The 15,786-nt window shown below is 38.7% G+C and overlaps 1 protein-coding gene across 1 annotated transcript; it reads left to right on the forward strand.

Moving 5' to 3' along the window:
- Positions 1–5,370: 5,370 nt before the first annotated feature.
- On the forward strand, positions 5,371–7,269 carry LOC140949058 (uncharacterized). Its single transcript, XM_073398305.1, has one exon. It carries the CDS (start codon positions 5,371–5,373, stop codon positions 6,979–6,981), a length of 1,611 nt encoding a protein of 536 aa, XP_073254406.1. The 3' UTR covers positions 6,982–7,269.
- The last annotated feature ends 8,517 nt before the right edge of the window (positions 7,270–15,786 follow it).

Here is a 15,786-nt window from a genome sequence, read left to right on the forward strand (position 1 = left end):
CCAGAAATGTAGGCCTTTGTACATTATGCGAGCATTTTAGTGAGGCAAAAGCATTGAGCATTATTGGAGCATTTTAGTGGCATTTTCCCCGGAAAATTAATTTTTCCGAGAAAATAGAGTAGAAATTAACTTTTTTCAGGAGCCCATGCCCCATGAGCTCCCGCTTTTTTAAACAAAATGAAGACTAAAACTCAAAATTCACAAAAAACCTAATACAGCTGGTTTTTTTGGCTGTATTTATGAACTTGTACACATTGTCGTTGTTACTTGCAACACTTGCACGTTTTTGTAAGTGTAAACTTTGAAATTAATTTAAAAAACCGTTTGTATAATGAGCATTATCCGAGCATTTTAGTGACTTTTTTGGGGAGACCAAGCATTTTAGTGGGAAAAATGGAGCATTAAGGTGGAGCATTTTAGTAGGGAAGCAAAAGCATAATGTACAAAAGCCTAACCATATGTTAGTTTTTTGATAAGCAGCAAATGGTCAGTTTTATTAATGCATGTCGAATTAGTTTAAAATTTGTTATATTCTACCTAGTTAGCCTGAGAAAACAGCCAACATTTGGTGATGCTACCACTCATTTCCCTGCCAAATGACGTCTGAGAAACGAGCACAGAAATTCCATACTGATGACACGTCACTAACCAGATCTGGGTAGTGCTTCTGATTCGTTGTGCCATGTGTGAAATTTGATTCAACCAATCATAAGCGCTACCCAGATCTGGGTAGTGATGCATCATCAGTATGGAATTTCTGCGCTCGAATCTCTAACGTCATTTGGCAGGGAAACCAGTGGTAGCGTCACCATATGTCTGTTGTTTTCTCAGGCTACTACCTAGTAAGCTTAGCTTTAAATTTTGCTGATAATAAAAGAATTATTATAATCATAACAATAAAGAATTTTTCAACCTTATTGGCCTTTGACACCGCTGATTACAGTAACCTGAGTAGCAAGTATTTCTCTTGTTGTCATTCCAACTTTCACTACTAATACAGGCTATGCTTTCAATATCAATAGGGTGTTGCAACAGGTACATGTCTTGCTTCAGTAATAGACCTTTTTACCGATACAGTGGCATATTGAATTAATTGGATTTAAGGAGTATTATGGGATGCCCAGGGGGCACGAGCATGATCTGATATACTCGCTCAGGATTTAAGTGCGCTTTTCGGGCCAATTTTTCTTTAAATTTTCCTAGAAAAAGATTGTAATGGGAAAAAAAGGTCATTGAGCCATGTTTGGATGTAATACTAATCGCCTTTTTCCCAAGAAATATACAGTGAAGTTCTCTTTTTTCCCAAAAAGCGCACGTAAATACTGAGTGAGTGCCCCCTGGGTATCCCATAACCCTCCTTAAATCTAATAAAATGCAATATGGCCACCATATCGGTAAAAAGGTCTATTGAACAGTATGTGCCATTGTGTGCATTGTAGTAGGACAGTGGAACTTGAAGAGTTTATTTTCTTGTGGTCCATAAACAGGGCTGTCTCAAAGTCTGTGGGTACCAGTATATGCAGTTAGCAGCCTGTAGTAGAATTGAACAGTTAGGAAGTTCTTTTGGTTCTGTTTTCCTTTTGTTTCCAATGAAAGTAGCCGGGGGTCACGTTCATGCGGTCAAGGTATCTTTTCACCAGAAATCAAGACAGTCAAGTGACTCTAATCTGTTTTTTCAAGTTGACAATAGATTTTCTTGTGTAATATTATACCCACAGAAGCACACAGTGTGCATTAATTTGCATGCTAGAGTTAGAATCTTGACCCCATATCAATTCATAAATATTAAGACAATACTATTTTATTATTAGCACCCTCTTCCTCAGACGGCAGGGACTTTTTTCCCGTTTTTCAGGTAGGCAAAGGCATGTGTGAGCCACACATGGCATGTCTGGATCTCTATGCCAGCTTCACACTTGTCTTCAATCACCTGAAAATTGCAAGAAAACACTGCCTGTTCTACATGCCCGGGAGGGTACTCCCTTATATAAGCCAAATAGGAATGTGCTGCCCAAAAGGGTAGGGTTCTTGCGCCGTTTTGGTCTAAAAACGGGTATAGACTTCGCCCATTTTGGTCAGGAATTGGATATGGTTTTCGAGTGAACTACGTTTCAATTCAAAATGATTAACAAAGAACAAAAAATATGCGAATCTAAGTAATAATGGTAGTCTTTACACTAGAGCCTAAATAAGCTAAGAAATATTTCAATACAAGTAAATTTAATTATTTCAAGCTTCGCACACAACGGATTCTGTTTTACTTCAGGTTAACTTAAGGCTATTTTCCCACGCAACATAATTAAGATTGATTGACATATTTCGCCTTTCTCAAATCTCAAGTAACCGCAAGTCAGTTAAGTCGGTTTTAACGATGGTTTTCAAGTCGCTTGAAACTTTCTTGAATCGTTTCAACTTTCCGACTTTAATGATAGGCCTTCACACACAAATTTTTGGTTAAGTAAAACTTAGCAGCTCTTAAGTCTTACTTAATAGCCTAGTGTAAAGACAACCAATGATATAATTTCCTAGAGGCCACGTCTGAAAACGGGTGTGAAAAATTACATTTTTCTGTCTGAAATAGGATCAGGATTTGGAGAACCGGGCGGCACACCCCCAACAAGAATTCCCACGCGCGTGAAACGGATAGGGAGATTCGCATCCGGAATATCTAAACAAATCTTGTGGAGTTAAACTAGTTACAAGCCGAAATCTTGATTATATACCCTAAGCCATAGCAGAACACTCATTTTTTTTTATAGACTATAGAGAGGGTCTCAATGGGGTTAACCGATAGGCGTAAAACGGCCAAAACTTTAGTCGATAGCCGTAAAAATTGAAAAATTTTAACCGTTAGCCGTAAATAGAGTAAAAAAGAGTTAACCGTAAAAGAAACTTTTCCCTAGATTCCCTCACTTATGGTTGCGTTTTTTTATTTCCCGGCTAGTGTGACTCCATACGCACGTTAGGCGAAGCGCCTTTTAGGTGTTGACCAAGACCTAGGTTCCATTTTCGCTGCTCTCTCGGGGAACTAATTTTTTCCATAGCGAAAGTGTGGCTTCTTGCTGGGGATTAATATTTGCGATTTTCAGGAGGTCGAGCCCTTGAAACACTAGTGAAACAACACGCAGAGATGTCACTGTTTGTAAAACACGTTGCCGATGAACAACATTTCCCTGTTTTCCTCTGACGCTACGGTAGACATTGCCATGCCCAGTCCCTGTACGGCGTCTTCCCACGCAATCTCGGTCAAGGTATTTTGGTGGCGAACTCGCATGGACCACGTGACCCGAAACGCATTAGCCTGGCGGAATAATGAGGCCCACGGACAAGGCAACGGCAGGCAGTCGTTCCATACAGTCCTTCGCTATCATTAAAAACACTGGACACGAGAATTTTGTTATAGGTCGTTTTCACGCCAGAGCTAGAAATGGATTATCCGTCTCAGGCTAGCCTGTGTACAGTCGCGCCCTCTCCACAGACAGACTGTCCGTCGAAATTGATGGATAAAGTCAGGCGGATTGTTCACTCAAAATTAAAACTATTCCATTTTCGAATTGAAAAGTATTACCTATCTGACGCGAATCATCAAACGGATAACCCGTCTCACACAAATAATCCGTCTTTATTGTGAAGACGGCCATTTCTGTTATAATGAATGTCGCGCCCTGGCCTTGAGTTGGGCGTTTGCGTGTCTGCTTTTTCTTTTTCACAAAGATTATTTTTAAATTGACTATTGACATTTCTATGTGTAAAATTATATTAGCAGAGAAATACTTTATAAAAAGTATGATCTATCAAATGTTAAAATTTTTCAAAAGAATAGGTTGTTTCATCCCGAGATGATCCAAAGACCTTTATTTTGATTTAAAGATACAAAAAATACAGCTTGATTAATATTTAACTTTTTGAAACAAAAGAAGTTAATTTTTAACTTTTTTGTTAACCGTAACTGAAAAAAATTAACCGATAGCCGTAAAAGAACCAAAATTTTAGCCGATAACCGTAAAAGCTACCACCCCATTGAGACCCTCTATAGAGAATTCACCGATGGATTTATCCAGGGAAAGTCACTGACATCGGCGAAATACTTTTGAATTCGATCATCAGTGGAGGTGAGAAATGACACGGAGTCTGCATAAATCATAGTCGAATAAAGCTTGATTTTCCAAACATATGTAACCTTTTCCATCGATTTTCCAAATATATGTAACGATTATTTCCTCGCTAATGTTACTGATTAACTGCTCTTGTTATTTTGGCAAACGAAGGCGATTCCTTCCGCCCGGCACCTATGCGTTTCTCACCTCTTCTGTTCATGTTTCTTTGGATACTGTTTTTAACCAAATATGATAAAATAATGACGTAGGATGAGTTAACGTTTGCTCTAAAAGAGGTTTTCTGTAAAAGATCGAGGATCGAATGAACACTAGGCAAGATTGAAGCGGATTTCTAGATGTATCCGACGCGTTCATCTGATTTCGCGTGGAGGTAAACTAAGAGGTAAACGTTTTTCAAACTGGAAAAAGTAGTGCCCAGGTCAGCGCGGTCCCATAGCTGACCGTGTCCCTAACTAGTGTGTCCCTACAGTTTACATGACAAATAGTCTCGTCTTTACAAGGGCTATTGGAGTAAAAGGGCTGTGTAATCAAATCAAGCCCATTAATAGCAAGCGGTAGTCTGTGTCTTGTGATGTGCAAATCAGCCAGACCGGTAACAAATTTATAATTAAGCCTAGTGGCTCTGGGGACGAGAATGCAGCTAGACCAGCTAAGAAATAGCATGAAATACGCATGTGCATCAGCTGCCTGTGCATTCCCGACCCCAGTGCTTACGGGTTTGGGTCTCTCTCTACATGCGCAGAAGAACTCTGGGTCGAGATTGTTTAATGTGTGGATAAAATCCTATAGTGTTTCCAAGAGAGAAATTTTGCACAGTATTACAGTGGGGATGGGGAATTTGGCAAAAAGAAATTTGATTTTTTTGTAAATTCTGTTCTTTGGCTGTTAATGGGAATGAAAGAGTTAATTATGTTTGTATGTATGCGGGGTAGACCTTTACAATCAATGAAGCTCCTCTAAGAAGGACACCTTTGAGTTAGAGTCATTAAATATCAAGTTCGTAAGTTTCACGGCTTAATTTTTTATTTTAATCTCTTAAGCTAATTAGTATTTTGAAAGACATGAATGATTAATTGAAGAGTGACGTTTTCACATGGTACTAACAGTCAAGCGCGTACAATTAATTGACCACAAGAAAAAGCTCTGAAGTGAAGATTTTACGGGTCACACGCCTCCTTTTGGTGACCATTGAACCATTTTCTTTTCTTTTTGTCATATTTTCAAGTGCCTTATTAAGATAAAAAGGAGAAAGATGAGTCCCTCTGCGAATTTCTCGCATTTCCTATTTATAATTTTGGCGTTGTTGAAGGGATTTTCCTACCTTAAAGGAATCGAAAGCGCCGATGTTGTGGCCGAAAATTACATTATCAGGGTGGCTTCACAGTCCAGTGCAAGGGATCATGAAGATGAAAAGGAGACAATGATTTCAGAAGCATTGAACCCGGTACTAGTACTAGACAATACAGTGAACGTTAGAGAGCTCTTAAAGGAAGACCCATTCTCACAGTGGACCTATAGATCAAGGTGGAGTGAATTAAGTGACTTGGAACTCACTAGCGATTCAATGTCAAAGGCTATTCAAGCAGGTAAAGCTTCTCGTCTAAAACGGGTTCTTTTAAAAGCCTTAGCGGGTAAAAAAATCAACGTTGTTATTGTTGGGGGCTCGAACAGCGCTGGAGGAAAGTTAGGTGTCGATGAGGGAAGTCTGGATGGTTTATACTTTAAAGTTTTCACGAAATGGTGGAATGACACCATTGCCAAAGCGACAAACGCATTTATGAAGGAACATGAAGTGACTATCGGCGGAACGGGCAGTTACGTGTTCGCGTTTTGCTACAAAACATTTATCCCAAGAGACCTAGACATTGATATTGTTTTGATCGAAGCTTCCATTAATTTCAACATCCGTGGCAAGGCCGAGCCCCTGGAACAACTAACTCGTCAAGTCCTCTCATATCCATCAGCGCCAGCAGTATTCTACATTAATCTGGTCAGTGGCTTAGGTCTTGACCCGACAACTCAGAAGGTCATTAATCCCCTGTGCACTAATCTCGAGAATTTTAGACAAACTGAGCTTGCTCATCACTATGGAATATCCTCATTCAGTTTGAAAGAGGTTCTGTGTCGCAAGAAAGACGACGGATGGGAGGCAGCAGTCATTAATTTGGCAGGCTCGGATGGCCGCCATATTGGTATCAAAGCGCATGCCCAAGTTGCCATGATGATTATCGAACATGTGCGTGGTGTCTTCAAAGAGGTAATCAATGACGTCAGAAACGACGTCAACGCAAAGGAAATCGCCTCTTCAGCTTTACCGGAACTTTTCTTTTTAAAACGTAAAACTGAGGCTTTGAGTGATCCATTGTGTTGGACCGGGTTGACGCCCGATGTTTATCAGTCTCGTCAACGCTCAAATCTCAAGCTCGACGTTATTGGAAGCAAAGGATTTTATCAAAAAGGAGGCTCGAAAACAGGGCAGTATTCTGATGGCAATAATAAAACTGATTTGCGCACCGACGCCCAAGGAGGCTGGACTGCGTGGAACGATCATTCAATCCTTAAGCTGCGTATTCTTGTCCCGCCGCTTAATTCCCAGACTATGCCTGAATCTCGGTCAGTGATTGTTGTGGCTCACACATCTGGTTACGGTGGTAAGGCAAAGTTGTGGCTGGATGATAACAAGGATCAAGCAATTTACGTCGATTCCAAAGCGAATTTTGGAAACAATCAGTTAAACACTGTTGCCACAAGGGTGGATCCAGGGTATCATATTGTCACAATTAAAACCCTTCGCTGGGGAATGTTTATGGTCAGCGGATTGTTTGTCGGTCCGCCAGATTTCAACAAGCGAGAAGTACTATAGTTGAACTACCTTATTTAATTAGGAAATCTATTGCTTTTTCAGAACATTTTCTTCCTACTAGTAGCTTGTTAGTTGAAAGCTATACCCGCGAAGTGCGATCAGGACCTGGTTAATCTTATCGTTTAGTTGTTCGCTTTTCCGCAGTGGCTGGAATCCACAAATCCGCTGGCGGACAGCACGTTAGTGTCAAGGAGAGCGCGTGAGTGCTATGAAAGTTTAAGATAGCCGGCTTTTGCTGATTGTCAAATCGAAAAGTGAGTCATTACTTGACTAGGAGAAAAAATGATGTACACGCTAAAGATTCTCGAATGTAATGAATTCTCGACACCACACCAAATGACAAAAAAGACAATTGACGATTTAGGTTCGCGTTATTTTTTATATACAGTATCTTCCTGTGTCGCTTCGAATATTTAATACTGGCATTTAACCGTGGGTGTGCATTTCTTTGTCTCTATGCTTTTGTGCATCTTTCATTTGTCGTGATTCTTACCTTTTTTTAATCACTGGAACCATTCTGGTTTTTTGCTCCCCAAGATAACGAGACTGACGTGCTGGTTACTGGTACTTTGGGGCATCCTCGTCCCCAGGGAAATGCCTTGGGGACGAGGATGACTTAGGGGCTGTCCACCCTTGGTGTCCGAGAATTAGTGCAAGGGTACCCTCACAAAATGGTGTTGTGTTAACACCTCGAGTGATCCCCAATACGTAACTGTGTATATAATTTAATGACATAAAAATAAAGAACGCGTATAGTAGAGGATTTTCGATTTAGCGATACCAAAGTCCTTCATTTTTCCTTATGACTAACACCGTTTCATTAGGCCTTTCTTTGAATTAAACTTTTTGTTTATTTAGTTTTGGAAAAAATAGAACTAATTTAGGAGATATGAATAAAGTTAGAAAAATAGAGTTTGAGGGAAATTATTATTTATTTACTAGATTAAAACAGTTTACTATAATAGTCACCCCCGTTAACTCTCAGTGCTTATGTTTGCGGAATAAGAACATGGCATCAAAGATAATCTTTGTACCTCTAAAAGTGCCGATACTTGAACTTCAAATCTCCTTAAATGTCGAATTCTTAAAAGAACTTCCTCGTTGTGAATGGAACTTTAGGTTATTGATTTGGTTTCCATTGCCACCTGCTCATAGCAAGCCTGTAGGAATGATTAAGAAAAGTCCAATCAGTTCTAAACCAAAGCTGGGATCATCCGCCGAGCTTATCGTCACCTTCATGCCATTGCACCAAGGTTTAATTGGCTGACTGCAGGATTATTCGCCTGTTTTTTATTGACTACTAATACTGCCTTTCAGTTTTTGGTTTAGCGACTGGGTCATGTGAAAATTGCTCTGGTTCAGTTCTCATGCTGTTCTCCGAAATAGACACTAGCGCTTGATTTGAGAGTTGACTTGGTCATGATGAAAACATAAGGCTGGTTAATCTAAACAGTATTTTATTGGCAATAGTTGGCTTCTGAAAAAGAGCTTTACAGAAGTCGGACACCTGCCACTAAATTATTTTGTTACCTCTATTCAATATAGCTAAACGATTTAAAGGCCATTTTGAGTCGTTTCTCGACATTTTACCGAGAAATTCCTATGAATGATAACTAGAATGAAAATCTGTTCCAAGCAGGTAATGACAAGTAACTCTGACGGGTTGTTGTTCAGTTATGGTTAGTGTAAAACGGAATAATCACAAGCACAATATCTGATGAGCGACGATCATGAGTAAGAGATTCTCTTTTCTGAAAGAACAGCTGAAAGAAAGGCAGCAGATCAGTATCTTGAGTATCTTGCGTACCACACATTGCGACATCATTGCTAATGTCGGAGTCGATTTCATCTTTCAAATAGTTTGCGCGTAATGAAAAATGGCGTGTTATAATCAGTAGTGATCGTATTAATTTATTGCGATTTTTAGCCTCAATTCATTTTCTGTAACTGTAAGTGGTTACTTTCTGCTGTGGATTATAAAGACTAAACAAAAGAGTATAAACCTCGCATTCCAATTTGCGTCGTTCAAAGAAGCTATTACAGAGTACGAAAACTAAGAATGCAACCTTCGCTATTTCTATTCTCGGCCAGAAAAAAAAGCGATTCATAAACAACATTCCAGTGATATTCACTTGGTTTCGTTTCCACTCACAATCTTTTGAACAACAACCTTCGAAACAAAACTTCATCCTGTCATGTTTGTATTTTGGGGGAGGGTGAGGAGTTGTTGGAAATGAAACAGCAATAAACCATTTTACAGTTATGAGCTTAGTACCCTAGCCTCTGAATGAAAGTGAGGCTGAGATTCACCTTGTTCTGATACAAACCTCTTTCCTTTTCTTATGAAAATCATGCTAAAAAAAGAATACCAGTTAGCATAAGAGCAATATGATTTACATAATAAAGGAGGATAAGGGTTGTATCAAAACAAGGTCAACTTCAGCCTCGTTTGCACCCGCAACTGTAAAATGGACTATTGAGAACAACAACAGCAACAACGAAATAAATATGTAAATAAATAAAAGAAACTTAATATATTTATGGACACCTTTATTGCATTCATTAAATCATAAACATTTTAATGAGTATAAGAAGTATTTTCCTGATTACAGATTAAATGTATAACTGTGATTGTGGCTGGTCCGCAGTGCCAACTTAAGATCGCTTTAAATTGGAATGTGTGCGCGTTATTCTTTTAGTGGCCGCTCATCACAAGTGTATGAGTCACAGCCCATACAGAAGCAAGGCTTGCACACTGTACTTGGCGCTCCACAAGGGTAAGACATGCAAGGATCCGCATAACACTGCGCTTGCCTTGTGCAATTGGGACAATCTATGTGAAAGAAAAACCAACAAGTAACCAACAAACGAACAAGCCTGCAAAAACGGAATTTCTCAATATCTTATCTCTAACGACGGATACCAGTACTCGTTTGTTGCTAACGTAAGTAATCCAGAAACCAGACATCTGATAAAGAACCTACAACCGAAATTAAATCTACAATCTACGATTCTGCCATACATTTAAGGGTCACCTGAGGCAGTTTATCGTTGCCTACAACAGCATGGCATACGATCTGTTTTCAAGTTGGACACTACAATTAGATCACACTTAGTGCGACGTAAAATGCTGGCTGTGTGAAAAATTTGATTTACACCAAATTTACTCAGTGCAAATTTGGTGCAAAAAAGTGCAAATTACGGTTAAATCAAGCTCTCGAATTTACTACCCCATGTAAACTGGCATGCAAATGCGGTATTGACCATCGTTGCCCTTGATTACCCCCTAATTTGCACTTTTTTGCACCATTTTTGCCCTGAATCCAATTTTTCGTGCAGGTGGAGCAGTTCCCTTTGGGAATGCTGTAAAGTATACATTGGCAAAACGGGAAGAGGTATGCGTGAACGGATTGCAGAGTACGATAGGAATGTATTGCTTTAACGAACTATTTAGAGTTCCTTGGAGTTTACAGGGACTTTGCGAAGATTTTTTCAGAGGTACGCACAATTTTCCAAATGCCCCTGCTATTTTTGCAAGTGGCAGTTACGATCTCTACACCACAGAGATGTGTTGAGATTTGTTAGTAGGATTTTCAGGAATGTTCAATATGTGTTTCAGAAGAAAAAAACATAACTTACAGAAAAGTTCCCTTCCTGTGACCTGAGTTCATCCAAAATAAAAAGAAAGCAACTGTGTTAGATTCTTCGAAAAAAAATGTCAAGTGATAAAACCTTTTTTGTACCAAGCCTACATAAACATCTGGACAGCATTTGAAGTATTGGAATCTCGATTTTGACAGGATTGGGATAACTAGTGTTCTCTGTTGCCCTGATATTTAAAAAAAAAGAAACAACAACAACGACAACAAACAAACAAAAAAACCAAACATTCAAACAAACAGCAGAAAGTTACACAAAAAGTTTAATTCTAATTAAATTTATGGAAACAAAAGAGAGCGTATTCACTCACGTGTCCAGCATTCAGCAAATTTATGGGAACAAAGAATTTTTTTTACACAAGAAAAGAGTCCAACTCCCACAGGATTCGTTTGCAACACCAATATGGCCACGGTTTCATTGTTTTCGAACACCAATATGGCTGCCGTGACGTCATGTGAATACGCTCTATAAGTGGAATAGCACAACTTGAACGGCAAAAAAGCAAGAACAAACCACAACGAGAAAAAGCAAATAATTAAGGTATTTAGGATTTTTTTTATTTAAGCTAATAGTTAAACGCAAGGAGAACGCCCTAAATCATCCAAAATACTAACATTCATCGGAAAGCGCGAACCAGTTACTGATTAATAGCAGAAGCATATAATCCTAAGAGGGTTATATGTTTCTGTTAAAAGCTGTACCTCCACAAGGTCTTGGGAGAAGATACAAAGTATACTCAGCAAAATCAAGAACTTCATGTCTGTTACCTGTATGAAATAAAATGATATTTTCGAGCAGTTTTAGGTTAAACGAGAACGCTTTTAAAAACGATTTATGTCATGCTTGCTTAGAGATTAGCTAAGAAGTGAGAAGGCGTTTAATTCTACCTAAAAAAAGGATTTCCTCGCTAAACGTTTCTTACTTTCTACGTTATCGACGGTCTAATATTCTTCAGAATCGCTTGCAATTTTAGAGCCTCGCCGCTATAAAAGCAAGCGAGACTATATACATATATATATATATACATAAAACTTTATTAATGTGTCTTGGAATGTCTAGCCGATGGGGTTAAGAACCCCTCTACTATTTGGGGACACCTAACAATATAATATAGTTACCTAACAATATAATATAGTTAAAAACGTACTAACTATCAACTAATGAAATAATTGATTTAAAAAGATTAAGAATTACAAAGGATGCAATTGGAGCAATTGTCGTCGTCTATCATTACACCTAGATCAAATTTACGAATACAATTTTTGAAACTAATAAATAATGATGGGAGAGTTCTGATTTCGCTTGGTAGCTTATTCCACAACTTTGGTCCCAGGTAGGTGAGCGAGTGTTTACCATATTTATTGGTCCTTAATCTGGGAATGGCGAACTCTGCCGTCCTCAAGTTGTAGGGTGAGCACTAATTATTTGCTTAAAAGAAATTACAGTTAACTTATATGATGGTGTAATTTACCGTCTTTTGAGAGCCTCACCCAATCGTAGTTACTTGCCGATAGCTTGTGAAGAGTCTCGACAAACCTTTATTTCGTCTTATTTTCTAAAAACTTTGTTTAATGTAAATTACAAATTGAAGGTGGATATGGCACTTCAATGCAGCTGAAATCACTCGAAAAAGTCAAATGTCGTCCTTACATTTAACTTGAAAGGCGATCACGCCAAATTAAAGAAAACAAAACTCGTACCAATTTACTTGCGATTTGGGTGAAAATCAAACTTGACGAAGTAAGAGAGGTCTGGCATAGCCTACATGTAGCTTGTTTAACTGTACAATGGCTACTGCATACTCAAATTGATCTCAAAACTTTAAAGGAAGGCTCGTCAGGCTCAAATTTTCAGAGACTCAGACTGAAATTGTTATGTTATTTCAGTATCTGATTCGGAAGTTTTATTTTATTAGCTTCGTCAGATAATGATGAGCATATGTCAGTGAGGCAAAAACTGTAAAGAAATTAAAGATTCGCCTATAGTAGTAGTTCATCTGTCAGTCGCTTTAATTTCAGTGCTAGAATTTTTAATCCACCATGTTAATTAAGGAATTAATAAAGTCTTTCAATATCAAGATCTTGCGAGAGAAGTTTGAAAAATGTGGGATGTAAAGGCAAAGGTGATTCCGCTGGTAATGGGGGCATTACGATCAGTACCAGGTTTTTTGAAAAAAAAATTGGAGGTTATTGATGTTGAAATCCCTGTGAAACTGATCCAGAAATGTGCAATGTTGGGGCCAGCAAAAAATTTTTAAGGAAGGTGCTCGAGATATTAAGGAGAGGAAATCAAACAAACAGTGTTCCTTGGCTACCCTAGGCAACTCTTTGTTACCCGAAGCCAGAGAAGAACCGAAGAAACCAGCTGATCCTTTTAGACCTCATAGCCTGTACGCTTTGCACCCTACGTTCTTGACAGTTTGCATCATTACGTTTGATACTTCATAATGATAAATATAATGAAATAAATTAGGCTTCTGTAGATCAGTCAGAAGACCGGAGGCTGTGGATTCGTGTCCCAAGGAAATCCAAAGATTTGTTTTGAATTCTTTGTCTCGCGTGGTTCCCTGATTACGATTGGCAGGATTAACGCTAAGTGGGATTTATGGGTCATCTCTATAAGCTCTGTTTACCTTTGTCTCTGTTCCATTCTTTTGCTGTATTAAGTGCTACGAGGAAAAACATTTCAATGTACCCTTTAAGAGAAAATTATTTATTCCATGCTCCTTAAGCACCATAATCATATTTTAAGGGATGCTTTGATTCAAATTCTATAGCGAAATGAACGCGTTCGTACAAACTACTTTCCGATAATTCGTCATCATTGTTACACTTGCATGCCATTATTCACTCTTGTTTTTATCGTTTTAAAACGGCCAGTTTCCCAAGTTGTTCAAACGCTGGCTAGGGAGATCTACGTTACAAATTACTACAGGCATCGGAAAAGTAGAAGTCAAGTCGTGTACTGTATTAGGAAAAACAACCGCGTTATCCACATTTTTTCTGGGTTTGCTTCTGTTTTTATTTCACACTCCTAGCTTATTACAGTGTATAAACGCCTTTTAAGAAGCTCGTCTGAGACTGTTAACCTCCTGGTGCCAATCCTTTATCAGCTGGGACACAGACGGTTGCAAGGGATGCAGCGTACGCGTGGAGAACGATGGTTAAACATGCAGGGGGGTCTTCAAAGCATTTAATCTGCTGGTGTCTTGGGCATGGTGTTAGGCAGCCTAAATCTGAAGTAAACAATGAAGTGATTAGAAAATAGAACAAAGGGAAATCTACACTCAAAAAACAACATGGAAGAATAATTTGGGAAAAAAGCTTCGCAACTTTTCTAGGTATCGTTTTTATGGACATACGTTAATTGTGACTGGATGGTGGTATCAAAAGTCAAACAGGTACAAACTCAAAACCGCTTGTCCATTTAATTGACCCCAGAAAACTTCGCATCGAAAACTTCCACTCATCCTTTCTTCGGAGACTGAGTCTCTTCTCAACTCAGCTGAGTTGGGAAGAGACTGAAGGGAACTTGGCAAATACGTACCTTTTGGCACTTTGCCGACAGACGTGCTTTCAACTTAAACAAATCAGTCAGACCAACAAAAAATGAAAACGTAAACACTAGCAGTTAAGAGAGAAGAATCCACAACAAAAAATATTTTTCCCCCAAAATAAAAAATCTGTTCAGACTATAGCCGTACCTCCCAAGGTCTTGAGAGAAGATGCAAAGTATATACTCAGCAAAATCAAGAGCTTCATGTCTTAACCTGTACTAAATACGATAATATTGTCGGATAGTGCTTGCAGATCATGCTAAACTTGTTAAATAATGGAAGCCTAGTGCAGGATTTACTAAACCCGTAAATCTCTACCAAAGAGGGTTAGATCATATCATGCCCCCCTCCCCCTCCCAAATAATACTAAAAAACCAGTTTAAGAAGCCAGTACATAATTTGGTACTTGAAAAGTTAAAATTTTCATTGAAGGATTTAACCCCTCCCCCTCACCAGTTCGATGGACTTTGTGTTGGTGTCAGTTCTTCGATCTTGGGAAACCGCACCCTAGTCGCAGTTACTTGCTAATAGCTTAGAAGCCTTAAAACCAATAATTACACTTCAACTTATTTCCACTAGTTTTCGCAAATTGTTTGTTTACGTAGAAATTTTCTCCTCCAGCTGCATTTGGAAAACCAATGCTTGCAGCTGCTAAAGTCACACGGAAAAGTCAACAATTTATCCTTGCATTAAACTTCCAGTCGAATTTTTAAAAACTTGAGCCAAATTTTCTTTGCTTTATATACTAACTATTCTATTGTAATTTTGAACCTTAATTGTGACGAAGAAGCAGTTAAAACAGAAACAGTTTTCGGCACGAACTAGAGGGTGTTTCAAAAGTTCGCTCCGATTGTAAATTGTATTTTGCGCAAAGCATTTAACGCTTCTTTAGGCAAATGTAAACTGATTCAGGTAAGAAATATATTTAAATAACCGTTAAAAGCAATTTCAAACTAGAATTTGAAGAAATTATAATTTTTTTTAATTTTTGCCCCATTTGTACACGTACGCGAGCTTTTTCCCGCCATACTTTTCCTGCCCATTTTGTAGGTTTTTTATTTTTGTATTTTTATCGTTTTCTTTCATTTTCTCTACTCCTTCATGAAAATGAAGGCCTACACTGTTTGTGCTAGAGCTCAGGCATCTATTTTTATGGTCCTCTGGCCATTCAGTCCAAAAAAAAGTCAAATTGTTGAAGAAGTCTGAACGATGACCGAACGAGTGGTCAAAAAGCTGTAAGTATATGCTTAATAATTCCACAAAACAGAGAGGTAAAAAAATTTCAACTTCACATTATCGATCAAAGTTTCGAGCACAACGGTAAGGGGATAAGTTACCAAAAAAAGTTGGAAAGCCTTGAAGAGGAAAAGGCGGTGCACACTTCATGCAAGCATGGTGTCAGAAGGATTTGCCAACTTTATACCAAAGGAGGACCAGCCGGCAAACTCATGTGATGTGAACCCCCTAGAGACCATCTGGATTATCGTAGACGAGACAACATACAAAGATCCAGCCCCCAAAACCAAAACACTGGACGAGCTAAGACTGTGACTACGCTTCCGCTGGAAGAATGTGACTTTGGACACGCC

Source organism: Porites lutea, chromosome 9 (genome assembly GCF_958299795.1).
Source record: "Porites lutea chromosome 9, jaPorLute2.1, whole genome shotgun sequence".
NCBI lineage: Eukaryota > Metazoa > Cnidaria > Anthozoa > Scleractinia > Poritidae > Porites > Porites lutea.

Excerpts from the sequence above, each read along its gene's own strand:
- LOC140949058 (XM_073398305.1), top strand. The coding sequence starts at position 5,371 with ATGAGTCCCTCTGCGAATTTCTCGCATTTCCTATTTATAATTTTGGCG.